This window comes from Dermacentor albipictus, unplaced genomic scaffold, assembly GCF_038994185.2.
Source record: "Dermacentor albipictus isolate Rhodes 1998 colony unplaced genomic scaffold, USDA_Dalb.pri_finalv2 scaffold_18, whole genome shotgun sequence".
NCBI classification, from domain to species: Eukaryota; Metazoa; Arthropoda; class Arachnida; order Ixodida; family Ixodidae; genus Dermacentor; species Dermacentor albipictus.
In genome coordinates, this window is record NW_027225572.1 from 3,098,187 (window position 1) to 3,117,194 (window position 19,008).

General features: G+C 43.2%; 1 protein-coding gene across 15 annotated transcripts in view; it reads left to right on the forward strand.

The window, feature by feature from the left end:
- LOC135920079 (uncharacterized) overlaps window positions 1-19,008 on the forward strand; it is a 247,788-nt gene that overhangs the window by 26,516 nt on the left and 202,264 nt on the right. For all 15 annotated transcript variants that reach the window (XR_010570164.1, XR_010570165.1, XM_065454132.2 and 12 more), the window contains exon 3: window positions 15,662-15,750. Coding sequence is in view for 13 of the 15 variants with exons in the window: in XM_065454132.2 (XP_065310204.1) it covers window positions 15,662-15,750 (89 nt within the window). In the remaining 2 variants the exon portion in view is untranslated. The remainder of the gene's footprint in view (window positions 1-15,661; window positions 15,751-19,008) is intronic.

Sequence of the window (19,008 nt, forward strand, 5' to 3'; positions counted from 1 at the left end):
TTGATATGTCGTCTGCTCAGAGTTCACAGAGGAGGAAGGCTGCTGTGACGGTGGGAGGACGGTGGGAGCGACAGTGGGAGTGGAGGTCTCAGAAGGGCCACATGGCCAGTGTGTAACATGCACATGCAGGATGGTGGCGCCATCTCTTGAGCCTTCTTGTAACATCCTTCCTTTTTTGGCGATAACCTTTCAACTGACGACGAAATCCTCGAGCCTCCTTGGAAGTCTTGTGGTTCTTTGAGGTCTGACAGCAGTGCGGTTTGCCTGATTTGTCACGCGGGTATCCTCTTCTGGTTGGGTTGTAGTGTCGGGTTGTTTGTGTTGGCGTTTATCGGCAGTCGTGGAAGGTCTTGGTCTGGTTCCTTTGCAGCACGCTTTCACGAACTTGAGCTTGATACGATCGGCCATCAATTCTTCTAGTTATTGTCCCTTTGACCCATGTCCCGCCTTTCAGTGATCGAACTGTGACACTGACCTTCGCTTAGGCTCAGCGAATCCTTGGCTTGTCTGTTGTAGTATAAGGCTGGGTTTTGCCTTTTCACCTTTCTTTTCTCGCTCACATTGACTGCTTTGGGTTGCAGTAGCTCCGATAGTGTTGGCAAAGTTGTTCTTGTGCTGCGACTCATGAGTAATTGCGCTGGACTAGCATTGAGTCCTTGCAGCAGAGTGTTTCTGTAATCAAGAAATGCCATTTGTGGATCTGTGGCTGTCTTCTGCTTTCTTAAGCAGCATTTTTAAGCAGCACTATACTACACCGTCTTTACGGCTGATTCAGCCATTCCATTGGAACGTGGGTATCCTGGACTTGACGTTTTATGTTCGAAGTTCCAGCTTTTGAAAAGTTGTTGAATTCCTTGCTGGGGAATTGTGGTCCATTGTCGCTTATCAGAATTCTTGGTATTCCGTGTCTTGCATAGTGAGACTTTAGTTTAAGTATTACTTGATTGGAGGTCATTGATTTCAATTGGTCCACTTCCCAAAAGTTGCTGTAGCAATGCACTGTGATCCAGAAGTTATTTCTGTTCAATTCGAAGATGTCGCATCCAACTCGCTCCCATGGATAGCTGGGTTCTGGGTTAGGAGAGAGAGTTTCTCGTTGCTGGGAGTGTGCGTGCTTTTGACGCACTTCGCATCCTGCGATGAGGTCTTTTAATTCTGCATTCATCATCATCATCAGCAGCAGCAGCATCATCAGCCTGGTTACACCCACTGCAGGGCAAGGGCCTCTCCCATACTTCTCCAACTACCCCAGTCAATTCTGCATTCATTCCTGGCCAAAAGACACATTCACCGAGCACGTCTTAGACAGCTCTCAATTCCAAAATGTTATGAATGAAGCATTTCTTTGATCTCAGCTCTCAGAGAAATTAGGATGATTAGACGTAATCCCTTGAAGATGAGGTTGTCTTCAACTGTGAGCTCATCTCTGTATGTGAAGTACACGCGCTTGTCTTGGGGTAGTTGACGCTTATCTTGTGGCCAACCTGACAAGGTGATGGCTTTCAACCTTTGCAGTGATTCATCACTCTCTGTCGCAGACCGACTTTTTTTCAGGGTTTCTTTTCTCACATGAAGGTAGTGTAAGACGTTGATGTTTTCAAGTTCTTGTCCATTGCTTTCGTTGGGAAGAATCGCATGTGACATCCTATCAGCCAAAAGTAATTCTTTGCCTGGTCTGTGCTCAATGACAATGTTGTATCTTTGCGTCTGAAGAATCGTGCCTTGTAGCCGTCTTGTAACTTGATCCAATTGTTTCTTCATGACCGCTTGCAGTGGCTTGTGATCGCTGATGATCTTTGTTTCTCTTCCGAATGTATACTGCTGGAACTTGTCTGATGCAAAGACGATATCCAACATTTCCTTTTCATTTTGTGCATAGCGGATTTCTGTCGGTGTAAGTGCTCTGCTGGCGAACGAGATTGGCTGTCCGTCTTGAAGAAGAGCTGCTCCGAGTGCAAGATCGCTTGCATCACACTGAATTTCTAACTGCTTTCGGGAGTCGAAGTAGGCCACAATTGGAGCTCTTGTCACAGCGTCTTTTGCCTTTTGAAATGCTTCTTCTTGCGGTTTCCCCCGTGTCATGGTGTACCCTTGCCAGTTAGTTTTTTCAGTGGCTCTAATACATGCAAAATTTTCAGCAAGAATCTGGAGAGATAGTTGATCATTCCACAGAAGCGTTGTATTCCTTGGACGTTCACTGGCTTTGGCATTTGTTCAGTTGCCTTGACTTTATTGGAATCAACTTTTAGTCCTTCTTTTGTCAGCACGTGTCCCAGAAAGACAGTTGAGGCTCTGAGCTGAGTTTTTTCTTTGTTGAGGCGAATTACAATTTGTTGGCATCTCTGGAGTAGACTCTCTAATTTCTTGTCATGATCTTCGACAGCATCTTTTTCATTTTCGCCCACTCCACAGACAAGAATGTCGTCTGCAACGCAGAGAACTCCGCTAAGTCCTTCAAGTGCCACTTGAAGTCTTTTCTGAAAAATTTCGCTGCTTACCGCAAGTGCAAATGGCAGGTGGAGCCATCAATAACGACCTTTTGTGTTTGAAGTGTAGTCATAAAGCTTGACTCATTATCGACAGAACATTGCCAGTAGCCTTCTCGCAAGTCTAGTTTAGCACATCCTCGAGGATGGGCATTGTGTGACGTTCTCGTTCAAGAGCCTCGTTCAGTGCTTGTGGGTCAATGAATATTCGCATTTCACCATTTTTCTTGGTTGCCACAACCAATCTGCTCACCTACTGCGTTGGCTCTGCTACACTTTTAATGATACCTCTTTTTTCCAGGCTTGCCAATGTTTGTTCTAATTGCAGTTTGATGCTGACAGGCACTCTGCAATTTGTTTTCGGCACTCTGCTTTCGGAAGCTTATCTGGCTTGGTCACCAAGCGTACTTTTCCCGGGAGTGTTCCTAGAGTGTCTCCAAAACATCTGGGTGTTTTTCCACTATGTGATGAGTGAAATTTTCTTCTGGAATTTCGTTGATTCCAGCCACAAGGTTATAGTCTATGGTTATCAGACCCATTTTCTCAGCTGTCGATCTTCGGATAAGAGGAGTGAAGTTATCTTTAGCCACCATGAATTCCACAGAATGTCTCTGTCCGTTTGCGGTTGTAACTTCTAGTTGTGCCTTGCCTGAACAGTGAACTTTGCTTCCATTCCATGTTTGCAGTGTTGTTGTGCACAGTTGTATTTGCTGTTGCTTGACGTGTCTATGCAAGATGACGTCAACAGCTGCACCGCTGTCCAGTTGAAACTTTATTTGTGTTCCGTTCACTCTCAGAAATGTGTGGACTGAGCTTAGTTTGTGGCTTTGAACTGCCAGTATGTTTTCATCCTCACTATCTAGTACTGCCAGGCCAGCAATTACCTTGCTGCTTTTAAACTGCCGCGAAGTGATTTCATTTTTTGCACTTGCGGCATGTTTGTTTCCAAGCTGGGCACATTTCTCTTTTGCGCTTGTGGCTACCACTGCAATACCTGCATTTTGGTAAGTTAGGTTTTTGTGGTTTTCCTTTCGTGCTTTTCAAGTTGGCATTCGTGCGATGGATGAATTTCTGCACTGCGTGCACGCTCTTGCTGCTTGATGGAGTACCCTCTTTAAATGCCTTCATTTAAATTTTCGTTGCTTCGTGTGCTTGACACACCTTTTCAACCTTCTCTAGGGTCGGATCTTCTAACTTGAGAATGTCCGCACGGGCTTTTTCGTCATAGATACCACAGACGATCTGGTTGTGGGTCATTTTTTCTCTTTCGTTTCCGAATCCACAATCGCGCGCTTTGAGCTTCAAATCTGTTACAAAGCTGTCGAATTGCTCTTCCTCCCGTTGCATGCGAGTTCGGAAGATGTATCGCGAGTACAGCTCGTTGTGCTTTGGTAAAAAATGCACGTCGCAGAGGCTGATGACATATGCATAGTTAAATTCTGGATTTGGTCTTTCCTTAGTCGGTCCCCCGAAGCCCAAAGTGTTGTAGATATCAAGCAGTGAAGAACCACCGACGGTCAAAAGAAGTGCTACTTGCCAGTCAGATGGTGCTCTCGCTGTGTTAGTTACTTTGAGGTACAGCATGAAGCCCTGCTTGAAGGCTCGCCATTGTTCCGCAGCGTTTCCTCTGGAGTTGAATTTCGCAGGTGCAGGAATCTTCTCCATTGCTGATGCGCTGACATTAGAACTAGTTCACTTCTGACACCATGTTTTGTTACTTCTCATATAGTGGATGATAGAACATTGGACTTTTGTTAACGGAGGTTAACTGGGTTTATGAAGCGTGGAGTACGCGGGAATGGGTGGGGTCACATGGTGGTACAGAGAGTAGAGTGTTTTTGAGACAGGGCAGCCGACCAGCAGGAGAGGAGCAGGAGTGCCAGACGGAACTTGATATGTCGTCTGCTCAGAGTTCACAGAGGAGGAGGGCTGCCGCGGTGGGAGCAGAGGTCTCAGAAGGGGCGCGTGGCCAGTGTATAACATGCACGTGCAGGATGGTGGCGCCATCTCTTGAGCCTTCTTGTAACGCCAATGGCACTGTAGAAGGTTAATGCTTATAAGGGAACTGGAACCCTCACAAGCACAAAACCACCTTTATGTTTATTAGAATGCAACAGAACACAAAAACGAATGTGCAAATGAGCTGTTGGGTGTTATAAAAAGGAAATCTGGTCTATTTCTTGTCATCCAGTATAAAAAAAGGCAGAAGTTGGAACATTTGGCCATCGCGACTGGGTCAAGTCGAGAGACATTTACTAAAGTTGGCACTGTCCTGCTAAATTCAAGATGGTTGGCAACCCTATGTAGCAGCATAACAGGCAACCGAGCAAGCTGAAGCGGGTCCCAAAACCTCACATTGTTGTGCTTCCATGCGACCGCTTCTTGTGTCCAGACATTTCCTGGAAAATGAAACCTTAAGTGATTGGAAAAAGGACACAGCACAAAAAAGACAGGGACACGAGGGAGTGACATGCATACAGCGCTATTTGTATAAATGCTATTATAGTAAATTATTTATGACGCTCCAACCTCCGCATTCAGAAATGCATCTTAACTTGACGCCCATGCTTGACTTGATCTAAATGATGCCTGGCGTGAATGTGCCCAGGACACTCATTGTATTTCCTTCAGTGCGTTCATGACAAGCTTCATTTAAATCAAATGAATCATGGTCTTCAAGTTAAGATGCATTTCTAAACACGGAGGTAAGGCTTGCTTGCCAGTATTTCTTATGCAGTATTGCGGTCAAGAACCTTCATGTAAAGCAAAAGAAAAATGGAAAATTGAAAATGTTGTGTCAGTAGCCCTTTAATAATAATAATAATAATAATAATAATAATAATAATAATAATAATAATAATAATAATAATACCTTTATTGCCAATGATCAAATCAGTACATTCATACAGGCCTGCCAAAGCCTTTGAAGGCTTGAGCGGCAGCGCCTGGCAGGCAGCAAAACCATACACGGTACATTGATAGACCAGTTATAAGCAGTGAACTCAAGTATAGAACACCAAAAAAGGTTATTAGAATTTATAGAGCATCTATGAAAAGAAATTTCATTGAGCATAATGAAATACAGAAGTACAGCAATGCGTGTGAACAAATTTTACCATGAGATAATGCATAACCATATACCAGACTGACCGTCATGGTGCAAAGGAATTGCACAGTCACATGCACGAACACAAGCAATAACGGTAAATAAACGGAACAAGTACGCCTTTACGAACAGATACGCCTTAGCAGTCTCTTTAACTTATATTTCGTTTTTGCACAGAAGGTGCTGTGGGGTAATTTATTGAAGTAGGTGGGCACATAATGGGTCCGAGCTCTAGTGCCGTACCTTGTGGAACAATGTGGCCTCCAAAAGGGGTCCCTGGGCCTTAAGCATCGGGAAGCTGTGTACGGAACTAGGAATTGACTGGACCAGAAGTGTTTTAAGACAACCGTTTGCATTAAAAGATCGTTGAACTTCGGCATCGAAAGTACTTTGAAACGGTCGGTGTCAGCATTCAGGTTCATTTCCATTTCATTTATTGATACTGTGAATCCCATCAGGGATTGTAACAGGAAGGGCTGTATGTTATACATAGGAACATGGTATAAGGTGTTACTTACTAAATCTTATACAATAAAAAACTTGGGCTTATAACAATTTGATTACAGGATTATACAAGAGAATAAATAGAACGGAGAGGTTATGACAAAGATAATTGCAGTTACAGAGACCAGTTACAAGGTCAGTATTGACGTAATAACAATCGCGCAACAATCAAGGTTACAATAATGCCAACAAGAAAAGAAATGTATTGCATCATTGCCGTGATTATAGTCAAGCACAAACACCGTTAAAATAATAAGGCAACAAGGAACTACGTAAATAATGTGAATAATGTGAAGAATTATTGCTGCAATGCGTATAGTTGATGCGCAATCAGGGTACCAAACGTATCTAAAGATGAGCTGTCAGTGGTACTTGTGCTAAGATTATTCCATTCGCGTGTCGCCCTTGGAAAAAAAGAGTATTTGAAAATATCAGTGTGGAATGGAAATTCGCTTAATGTGTGTGTGTGTTTATGGCGAGTTATTCTATTCGAGGACGTTGATATGTATTTCATAATAGGCAGTTTAAGTTGATTGTGTATTAACTGATACATGATTTTTAGTCTAGCAAGCTTAGCTCTGTTATGCATGGTTAGGAGTTCTGCCCGTTTCAGTAATGCTGTTGGTGAGTCTGTGATGGAGTGTTTATTATATATGCATCTCAGCGCTTTTCGCTGTACCACTTCAAGTTTTTTGATCAGTTTGTTAGTAAACGGGAACCAAACGGTGTTGGCGTACTCTAGAACCAGTCTTATGAGTGTTTTATATGCGATTAACTTTGTTTCGGATGGTGCTAGTTTAAGGCGTCTGTTAATGAAGAAGAGCTGTCTTATCGCGGTTGATGTGATATTGTTAACGTGAGAATCCCACCTGAAGTCAGATGTTAGTGTCACACCAAGGTACTTATGCTCATGAACAGATACAAGAGGAATGTTGTTAAGGGTGTACTGGAAGGCTGATGTTTTTTTTTTTCTGGTTATAGATAATAGAACAGACTTTTTTAGATTTATATCCATCTGCCAGTCCTTGCACCACTGGGAAACTGCTGTTATGGCGTTATTTAAAGTTATATGGTCATCAAGGCAGTTAATTTCCGGGAAAAGAACGCAGTCATCTGCAAAAAGTTTGATATTCTGTGAAGCATATGCGGGTAAGTCATTAATAAAGATTAAGAATAATACTGGGGCTAAGACACTTCCTTGGGGTACTCCTGATGTAACATTAGTTGTCGCGGACCTCTCGTTGTTAATTTCAACAAATTGTGTGCGATTACTAAGATAATTTTTGATCCAATCAAGGATAGGGCCGCTTCCCAAAGTTAGTTCTAGTTTTGCAAGAAGTTTAGTGTGTGACACGCAGTCAAATGCCTTCGAAAAATCTAAAAATATGAGGTCTATTTGTTTCTGGTTATCAATGCTCTTCGATATGTCATGCGTTAATTCAATTAATTGTGTAATAGTAGAAAGTCCTTTACGAAAGCCGTGCTGACAAGGGGTTAGGATATCATTTACGTCTAGATATGCGTTTACGTGTTTTAAAATAATATGTTCTAATATCTTGCATACTGTACTGGTTAATGATATGGGCCTGTAGTTTGAAGGATCAGATTTATTTCCTGATTTGTGTATAGGTGTTATTTTGGCAGTTTTCCATTCCGTAGGAAGGGTGCAGGTGGATAATGATTTGTTAAAAAGGAGTATTAGGAATTTTGCCATCCACTCGGCATATCGATGAAGGAATATGTTAGGGATGTTATCTGGCCCTGGTCCTTTTTTTGTGTCGAGAGTTAGTAAAAGATTTAGTAATCCTGTTTCTGTTATAGTTAATGGTTCCATCTTCACACCAGTGCCGGAGGTTATTCCTGGTAGTTCTCCGTTATCAGATGTAAAAATAGAGCAGAAATAATTATTCAAAGAAGTCGCAGCGTTTTTGTTATCCGCAGGAGATGTCGTTCTTTCGTCTCGTTTTTTAGGGTTTAAATAACACCAGAATTTTTCGGGAGAATTCTTTATAAAGTTAGGAAGTGTGTTTGTAAAATAGTGTGATTTGGCCTTCTTAATTTTGGTTTTCAAATCATCCATGGCGTAAGTTAATTGTTGAGCAGTTCGTTGTGAGGGATGAGATTTTTTATTTATTCTGATTCGGCGAACTTTCCTTTTTGCATGAATAACGGTCCGAGTTATCCAGGGGTTATGTTTATGAGTTTTCTTAGTTTTCAAAGGGACGTAGTTACTGATGCAATATGACACAACGAACTTAAATTCGTGCCATAAAATTTCTATATCTGTGTTTCCATCATGTGCGAGTTGTTTGAATGACGATAGTTGAAATGACAGTGTATCAATGATGCTTGTATCATCAGCTCTGTTGTAGTCTTTGTACGTAATTGTTGATTGTGAAGAGGGTAGCGAATCTTGATACGGCACCTCACACAATACCAGTTTGTGATCTGACAAGCCGGTTGAAACTTCGAATTTAGCGTTATGGGTCGGGAAATGATTGCTTAAAAATACTAGGTCTAAAATGTTAGAACTGGATCCTTGTACACGCGTGGGTTCAGTTATTATCTGGGTTAGGTTAAAAGAGAGCATAATGTCGAAAAGAATATCTGCGCAAGGTGAACGGTGATGCAGTGTGTGCCAGTTGATATCAGGGAGATTAAAGTCGCCTAGTAATATGAGCTTGGTGTTCTTCACATGCTGCTGCATATACACGTGCAATGATTGCAACACATTCAAATCAGTAGAAGGACTACGGTAAATGCATCCAACAATGAAGGTGGTAGTGGCAAAGCAAAGTTTGCAAAATACAGCTTCAACCCCCTCAACGTCAGGCAACTTAACGTACGGAATTTCCTTTTTTATCAAAATAGCAACGCCACCGCCTCGTGTTGGCCGATCTTTACGAATAATGACGTAGTTTGGGGGAGTAATTTCGAAGTCTTTGACGTCTTTGGTTAGCCAAGTCTCTGTTATGCCTATAAATTCCGGTTTGAAAGCTATTAATATTGATTCGAGGGGTCCGAGCTTACTACTAACACTTCGAGCGTTAACATTTCCGAACGTTATTTTGGATGTTAGGGACGGCGGGGACGCAAGGTTCGCGTACCGACGTCCTGGTTTTTTGTATCGCTTGAAGTGGACGTAATGGGGGTCACCTCATTATTTTCCTCGTCCCAAGAATACAGGCAACTATTTATCTTTAGTTTGTCGTAGACCAGGACCACTTTATCACCGGATTCCTTCCTTGTTTTTCCATATTGCCATAGCTTCTTCCTAATATCTCGAACTCGCGGTGAGAAGTCTTCGTTGATGGCGTAATCAGTATCCTTGAGTTTTTTGCAGTTACGCAAAATTTTTGTTTTGTCTCGGAAGTCTAGGAGCTTAAAGATTATTGGTCTTGTTTTGTTTGCCATTGGTTTGCCTAGTCTGTGGATGCGTTCCATTGCCACTGCTTCTAACTTCAAGGTATGCCTAATGACCTTTTCATTCACCGCGCGTTCCAGAGACTCGGTATTTTCTTCTGTATCTTCCTGCATACCATACACAATAAGGTTCGACCTTCTGGATCTATTCTCTAGATCGTCTAGCCTTAATTCCAGGGAGGATACAGTTTTTTGAAGGCTAGCGATTTGTTTAGTGCAAGCTGAAACATTGTCTTCAAGGCATGATAGTCGTTCTAGTTTTTTTTCTATCGATGGCAGTCGTTCTTCCTTTATTGTCTTTATATCAGCGGCGATTTGAGTTAACTGTTTGGCAAGGCTCGAAAGGTCAGGCCCGGGATTTGTCTCGACATCTCCGGCAAGCAATAAAAACTTTGCAAGGTACACCATGTCATACAGAGAATCAAGAAGCACCGTAGGGCACGGCAGCACGACGAGACAGCGCTCACTAGAGCGAAAACACTTTCCAAAACGTCTTCTTACCTGCATAAAGAAGACAAGCGGGTGAGCCATCTGCGTGCTCGCTCTGCTGCCGTGCCCTTTGGTAAGTGCTGGGTCGTCGCCGGCTTTTATGCTCCGGGTAAGGTGAGGGGCCGTGCTGGATGGCTTCAAGAATCTTCTTCCGCTGGAGGTAGACGATGACGGGTTCCCTTCCGCAAATGGTAGGAAAGGAAACGACGAAAAGGTGTCGTTCTGAAGTACATGCGCGTCGAGAATCACGAAAGGCTGATTTGGTTCTTGGTGTTCCGCTGGTATCAGCAGCAGGCTGGCAATAATCTGCATAAAGAAGACAAGCGGGTGAGCCATCTGCGTGCTCGCTCTGCTGCCGTGCCCTTTGGTAAGTGCTGGGTCGTCGCCGGCTTTTATGCTCCGGGTAAGGTGAGGGGCCGTGCTGGATGGCTTCAAGAATCTTCTTCCGCTGGAGGTAGACGATGACGGGTTCCCTTCCGCAAATGGTAGGAAAGGAAACGACGAAAAGGTGTCGTTCTGAAGCACATGCGCGTCGAGAATCACGAAAGGCTGATTTGGTTCTTGGTGTTCCGCTGGTATCAGCAGCAGGCTGGCAATAATCTGCATAAAGAAGACAAGCGGGTGAGCCATCTGCGTGCTCGCTCTGCTGCCGTGCCCTTTTGAAAGGCCTCCAAAAGGGGTCCCTGCGCCTTAAGCATCGGGAAGCTGTGTACGGAACTAGGAATTGACTGGACCAGAAGTGTTGACAACCATTTGCATTAAAAGATCGTTGAACTTCGGCATCGAAAGTACTTTGAAACGGTCTGTGTCAGCATTCAGGTTCAGATCATAAGATATGTTTTTTAAGAGGGAGTGCAGTATCGCATTTATTCTGTTGTGCCAGCGGACAGCACAGTGCCCGTAAATTGTTATTCCATACCGGAGTAGACTGTAGCCTAAAGCATGTGTTATAGTTTTCCTTACTGATAAGGGCATGTAGTATCTTATATTGTACAGTAGACAGGATACGGCGCGAAGTTTTTTACAAACGTAAGCAAGGTGGCTGTTCCAAGAAAGGTCGCTGTCAAGATATAAACCAAGATATTTTACAACAGATGAGTACTGTAATGGTCTACAAGAACAAGCTGAACAATCTGAAGAATGCAAAACAAGAGGATAGTCAAGGGCTACCTTCCTTAAAGGATTATGGAAGCAGATTAATTGCGTCTTAGATACATTTATAGTAATTAGGTTGTTTCGAAACCAATCCATAGCTTTTGTGGCAGCAGACTGTAAAGAAGCAGTCGCATCATAGTAGCTGTGGGCAGAAGTTACGATCATCGTATCATCGCCGTATTGATAAAGAGAAACTCATATCACGCTAGAGAGGTCATTTACAAAAATATTAAATAACGGGCTGAGTATAGATCCCTGCGGAACTCCATGGAAAATGCACTATGAACTTGCCCAAGTGAGACAACCTGACGCCTACCCCGAAGGAAATTTGCTAACAACGACCAGAAAGCACCCGAAATCCTAACAAGAAAAGCTTATTTAACAGCAGACCATGATGAACACTGTCAAAAGCCTTGCTGCAATCAAGAAGGAGTGCACAAGCAACTTTATTATTATCGACAGCTATATTCAACTGATCGGATAAATCTTCCAGAAGTGTTTGAGTGCTTTTGCCGGGTCGAAAACCATACTGACTAGGCGACAAAATGCTGTGGGCGTCCAGAAAGCTTGCCATCCTTAACAATAAGTGTTCTTCGAGTATTTGAGTGATAAAGGCAGAATTGAAATGGGGCGATAATTTTCAATTTTATTATGCGCGCCGCTTTTATAAAGAGGTAAAACTTTTGCTGTTTTCAGTTTTAAGGAATTTCACCACTTGAAATTATGCGATTAAGTAGTGCTAGCAAAACTTCTTGGATGTATGCATATGTTCTGCGCAACTCAATAATGGAAATGCCGTCAATTCCAGAAGATTTATTACATTTTAAATTGAATATAATCGATCTTAGCTCTTCCTGAGAAATTGAAGGCAGATATGCCGATTCACTAATGCTGTGACGCAAAGTGCACAAATCTACCTGTAAGTTTGCGTTTCTCATTACACGAGAGAAGTGATTATTAAACTTATCAGAAATATTCTGTCTGCCGCTAGATAAACCGGAAGGAAAATAATTCATTATATCAGCGTGTGTATTAGTGCCTCTAAAGCTGTTAATTAACGACCATGTTTTCTTACTACTGTAACTAGTGGCTTTAAATTTGTCTCAAAAATGTATTCGCTTTGCAGAGCGGATCATGGCAGTAACTTTATTTCTGAGCTGCTTAAATTGGGCCCGTAGGTCTACACAATTCGGGGCACGCTTGCATTGTACCCACAGTAAGTTTTTTTCTTTTATTGCAGCGAGTATGTCAGACGACATCCACTCGTTATCCACGTTACGTTGTTTGATATGTATTGTTCAGGTAGCACTTTCTTTTAAGTTTTTGAACACGTCTACGAGTTTATCATATATGGCAGCAGGAGACTCTATTGCTAAAAAAGATTTACAGTCATATTGAGCCACCAGATTATCAAATATTTTCGGATCAAGCACTGAAATTAGTTTTTGGAATCTGTGGGTGCTGTCACAGTATCTGGATAAGTCATTGAGGAGCAAACGAAATAATGGTCGGCATGTTTAATTTCTACAATAGCGGATTTTATGGCTAGATTTTGAACGTGTACGATAACGTGATCAATGCAGGACACAGCGAGCTTACCAGCCGAAAATTCCTCACGAGTCGCTTGATAAATGACGCATTCCAAGCCCCATTTGAAAAGGCTATCGAGGTAATCTGCGACCAAGCCTACAGTAGGACGCGAAAGGTCAATATTGATATCACCTATGATACATACGTGCTCTTCGAGCAATAGGGTTGACAATGTGGAATCGAGTTCGGATAAGAAAAGTCGCACATTAAAACTAGGAGGTCGGTACACCGATAACAGAATCACCGAAGAAACAGGTGTGCTCAAGTGCAGCGATATCACTTCAGCTTGGGAAAAGGAAAAAGTTAACTGTGAAGCTGCCCATCTGTTATTTATAAAAACTGCGATGCCTCCTCCTTTTCTGCTTAGACGCGTGTACAAGAAGGCTTGGAAACCCAGCAATGAATACTGTGGAATGCTCTCAGAAGGAATAATAATTTCAGTAAGTACAAAAGCATCGAACGTTAGGCGAGATGATGAAATGATGGCATAAAACCGATTCCAATGTTTCCGAAGGCTGCGAATGTTCACATGCGCAACTTTGAAACTGCTGGTGGAGGCATCAGAAAAAAAACTATTTACATCCGCAAAGTCAGTGCATTTCATACTCTCTATGCCAGCCATGTCTAGGCAATCCTATCCAAATCTGAGAATTTTTCAACTCGAATGAAAGGTGCTCCTTCAGATTTTCTCGCCAGAACCTTTCCGTTTCTTGTCCACACGAAGTTATATCCATTTTCCTTTCCTTTGGAGCGGGCCAACCGGAAAAGCTCCCGGTTCAACCGCGTTAAGTTTTCATTGAAGAACAGATGAGGAAACTTCTCCGACTGAGTAAGATCCGAGAGACACTTCTGAGCACGAAACCATTTTGCTTTCACTGAAGCGTTCTGTACTTGCACAAGGATAGGAGGGCTAGAGCTAAATTTGTTCCCGGTCGGGAAATGGTGTATCCTGCAAATTTCATCTTCCTGGAAGTTACTTAGGCGCAGTTGTCCAGCTAAGTTGCACATGAAGGACTTCAAGTCTTCACCAGGTTTCAAATTGAGGCCATGGATTTCAATATTGCAACGTCTGCCATATTGATCAAGTTCATTTATTTGCATCGTTGTTTGGTCTAGAATTTCAGCCTGACAGGCAACTGTACTGGAAAGTGACTCCACTTGAGCCCGTAGCTGAGACACTTCGGTTTGATAAGTAGTCACAGTGGAGAGCATACAATCATACTTTTCAGAAAGGAAAGCGATAGAGGCTTGAATGCCGGTCACTGTATCAGCCATCTTTTCACAAGTTGCCTTGAAAGAGAGCAGTTCCTGAACCTTGATCATGAGCGTCTGAACAGTGCTGGTTAATTAATCAAGTTTGGTATTAATAGACGAAAAGTGGGGGCCGAGTGAGCCATCGCTATGACTGGAACCAGCACCAGAGCTACATGTCTGACACGTCCATGTTTCACGTTTAACAGTGGACATTTTGGTGTAAACACTGTCTGTTATCCCGGAACAGTGTTTCCCTACATGGAAACTTGCTTTGCAACCGGAACATACAAGGAACTTGCCCTCTACCGGCTTGTCGCATACCAAACACACAGAAGACATTGCAGTGCGGTGCAGTCAGCGGCAAAACAGCCAAATGTGTACGTACTAAAGGCAGTTTAAAAAACCTTCCTGCCAAGAAACGAAGTAACGTTTCAGTGACACCAGCCAGTTTTGCCGCTGACTGCAGGGAAGCACCGGGGAGGCAGGCTTTATGTACGCTGCAACAGACACCAGACGGACCGGGTTGAGCTGTCTTGCACCAGGGGATGCTGCGGAGTTGTTCACGGATAGGACCGTGAAATGCAGTGGCCGCATGCGCCGCAGAGTGTCCGTGATGCCAGCGACCGACGACAGGGATGACAAGATCCGGGAGATGCCGCCGCGTCCAGTCTGTGAAATCTGCCAAGAAACGAAGTAACGTTTCAGTGACACCGGCCGGTTTTGCCGCTGACTGTGTTAGTGTTTAAAAACACACTAACGCTACATTTCTGACATAAACCCTCTAAACCTTAGAAATAATGCTGGAAGGCATCAGAGAACGCTAAACAATTTGCACTGATTCATATTTCTATGAATCAGTCTTGGTTCCCAGGAAGTGTATGCACATACCTGGGCTCAGACAGAAGGAATGTCTTTCTTCTTTTTACGAGCAACATTGTCACTCCTGGCCTAATTGGTACACAACATCGGCAACTATTGCTCTGTGTCAGGATGGCACGATGGCAGAAGGTGCGGCATTTTGACACCAGCTTTGGTATCACATTAAAATACTGGCTTGTTTACCATCCTTAATACTTACTCGGTGTTTTATGTGAGAGAAGCATGGGGTAGTGTTTCCACTGAGGTGTGCGAATAGTAATTTTTGAGACAGAATTGTGCAAGCAGCTGACCAAATATTAAATATTTTTCAAACAGTTTTTGAACAATCAACAGCCGTTTTCACCACTAATATAGAAATTACCTTCACATGCAAGTATAATCACAGTTCGAGTGATTCTCGGTAATTACATTGCACATTTAATAAAAAGTTGTTTGTTAAAAGCATAATGGAGCATTAGGAGCATATGAGCAGTTTATTTGATTACTAGGGACTCATTAGTGAGTGCCAGGCTAGAAAAGTATCGTGCTCCACTCTGAAACTTGTCACGTTTTATGTGCACTAAGGCTGCCAAGATGAAATTTATCGCACTTTTGCTCCAATGTTATGCTTGATCACGCACAGTTGGGGATTTGAAGTATCTAAAAACTGTACTTAACCAATGTTGACTATTTGGCTCAAACTCCGAATCGAATACTTGATTTGTTATTGAAAACTTTGCAAATATGTACTGCTACTCATTTTGCTGCTTGGGTTGCACCATTGGTTGATGCACAGCTGTGGGGTGACCAGCGGCAGCTGCCCCCTCTGGCTTCCCGGCTTTTCCCCCTGGCACACCTGGTTTCTCAGGAGGTGCTTCGAAGTGGGTGAGTGCTGACCTCCTGTTGCCTCGAAGGTGATGGCCACAGCTGGGCAAATAAAGCTAGCTTCTTCCGTTTGCTCACACAAGGCACAAGAAAATGCGGCACAGTGTAGAACTCATCTTGGCTCCGAGTTTATTGGCCTACCACGCTGTTTATGTTTGATATAACTGTGCAGCCCCCGTCATACTTAACCTGAACACGTCTTAGGTGCCTTTTCGTTTCTGCTGCCAATGGTACTGGGCATTTCTGATTGGGGTGCCTTGAAGGTCATAGCCTAATGCATCTTCCTTCCAGAGCATTTAATGTTTGCTCCTTATAGCCAGCATTTGTCACTATTATGCTGCTAGGGAGGTTCTTGATTTTATGGGTCAAGTCTAAAGGGAACCATCCATTGTAGCATGAGCGCTAGTGTTTCTTTAGTTATTCTTATAGTGAAGAAAATAGCGTATTTTTGTACAATATGTTTCTGCAGCCACCACAACATGCCTGGATCACATGAGTACACAACTGGGCTCCAGGGTGGCTGTGCCCAAATAAAACTCGGTCGCCATTTCCACTCACTGCCTGCCTTTCCTGATACTGAATGTGTAAAGGTCGTACCATCTAACCAGAATTTGATTAAACTGAAATTGCATATCAACTTTTGTCTGTACACAACAGCTGGCACGATAAAGCTTATAGATCGGTGTGATTGGGCTGTGTCCCCGTGCTCGCATCTCTAGTTTCCTGACATGGCACGTCTATGTAAAAGGTGGTCCTTGAATTCGAGAGCTTCTGATAAACTTTGATCCAGACTCTGATACCATGTACAGGTGTGTTTGACTTACTGTGACAAAAAAGCAAAATAATCAGTTAGTTTAGCTGTACATTTTTGTACATTTAGATCGAAAACTTCGTAACATGTTCAACAACATATTGCCGATAAGTGGCATTTCAATTTAAAGGCTGCTAATGTACATTGCTTAGTAACAGAATTTAATGCACTCTGGGGAAACCTTGTGCAAATTGTGTGTGCGGAAATGCGGCGTTTACGCTATTTTTCTAGCTAACCTTACGCTGGTGTACTCACACTAAAATTTTGCTCAGAGGTATTGTTTTGCATTGCATCCAGCTTGATCCCACACTTTGTACATTACTTGCTTGTTTTGTCAAGAATAAATCTATAGCGTCCATTGTTTGGGGCAGTGCCAGACAAAAAGGATTAATTTTTTTATGGGAGCACAATGGTCTGCCACTGTCGCAGCACTCGCTCTTGCACTCTCCTTGCGGCTGCGGTGGTTCAGCCGAGCATGATGTTCACTTCTGGACCACAGCAGCAACCTCCTCATGGGGCCTAAACATGGCCACACATTAAAAGGGGGTCCAAATATGTCCCCACATTGCTTTCGCACATGAAACCCCACAGAGTTACCGTATTTAGCCCAGTCACTTCAGGGAATGCTGTTAGTACTTTCCAGTAAAGTGCCACATGAGTGATTTATTTATTGTAGCAGCTTCACTTGCCACCCATAAGGGACAGCTGCAGAGGGGCAATTGGGACTAGTTATCATTTAAGATCATAAGCAGGGCTAATGAGAATGTAAAACTGGGCCTTAAATAAAGAATTGATCAGCAGCATATCATGAGTTCATCACCTGTGTGGCTGAAACTTGGAATAAAATTAAGAAACCTGACAAGTCTCCATGCATTCAAGGCATTGAGCCATAAACGAAAAATGTTAGTTGTAGCAAGGAGACTACAGTACGGCTCAGAGGTGTAATGATTAGAACAAGTAACCAGTGTCCTGTCAGAGTAACAAAATGTGTGCCAAGAAAAGGAGAACAGTCAATGATGGCACAGGATTGGCTGATGTGATCAGTACAAATATGAGGAGTGCAAGCTTATATGCATCACATACTCTTATCGGTTGTTCTCTATCCTTCTTAAGTTTATTACATTAATGTCACATTTTGTGAATACCTATGAACATGCCAAATTATTCACTACTCTATTTATTATATTGTTCCTACGCGATTTCGTCTTGGGGTTTTGAAATGTGTTATAGCAGATGCAGTGGTGGAACTGCACCGTTTGCGTCATACTGCACCCAGAGCGACCTTTGCACCATCCTGCACCAAAACAGCATTTTAGCAGAAAATTCTGCCGAGCCTGCACCAAAGCATGCATAAAAGCAAAACCGTCCTTCTGCCATATCTTCGCAGCTAGCAAAACTGAAATCAAAACCAACACCATGCTGTCATCATCATCACAAAAGGAAGCAAAGACCCGTCCATAAAATTTCTCACTTATATAGTGAGAAACTCTATGGGCCCGTCTGAGTCGTTCGGTTCGTCATTCGTCATTTTTTCTCTGATGAATGTACAGTGTAGTGCCGCTTAACCGTCTTGCTGGCGCTTTATTTCGGTGTTCATCAAACCCACATGGTACCGTGGAATTTGCTGAAGGAGGATGCCACATTCTAGGATTAAATGTAAGCTTTTCCAATGTTTATGAGTGATAGCGGGGCTTTGCAAAAGAGCCTCTGCGGTCAGAATTACACATGGTGCATAGTTAAAAATGGTATTAGTGAATGAGGTCGAATGTGGTACCACGGCCGCTCAATGGAACGCACTTGGTGTGGCCCGTTGCGTCGGCTGAGAGGGGCGTGACGCGCCTAGTTCCCATAGCCACCACCGCAGCGCCACTGCTCCGGGACAGTTGTGGGGGGAGTGCTGTGCTCTCCGCCCGCCGCAGCCGCGCGGTCAGCGCTTCATCTGTTCCGATAAAGAGCTGTGTAGCGGTGTTTCACAAAATATGAATGGTAATGCCAACTGGCGATTTTCTACTGATAGCAGCACGTCAGCACCGCTGCAGTTGTCAGCGACAGTTTGTGTCGGAAGTCACCTATGTTAGGTGCACTTCTTCGAGCATTCGCCTATTCAGTAACTCGCGTTCGACACACACGAAGCCGGTTATCCGCTATATTAACTTGTTGCATATAATTAGTTGGTTAGCATAAAAAGGCTCGTTTTAAGAAGTCCAAACTATGATCACTCTAGTCCACAATTAGAGCCGATGATTAACGCTGTTTTGTTTCTGGACATGCAGAAATGCACTGCATTATAGTTCAGCCTGTTCACGGGTATATGTGGGAAATATTTTGGAAATGGGCACTACTAGCCCAAATCAATGGTCGGGAAAAAAACAATAAAGCCAGAAGTCAGTAGGTTGAGTCCAGTTTTTCTTATCATTTCAAAGTTCATGTACACAGAATCCGAAAGA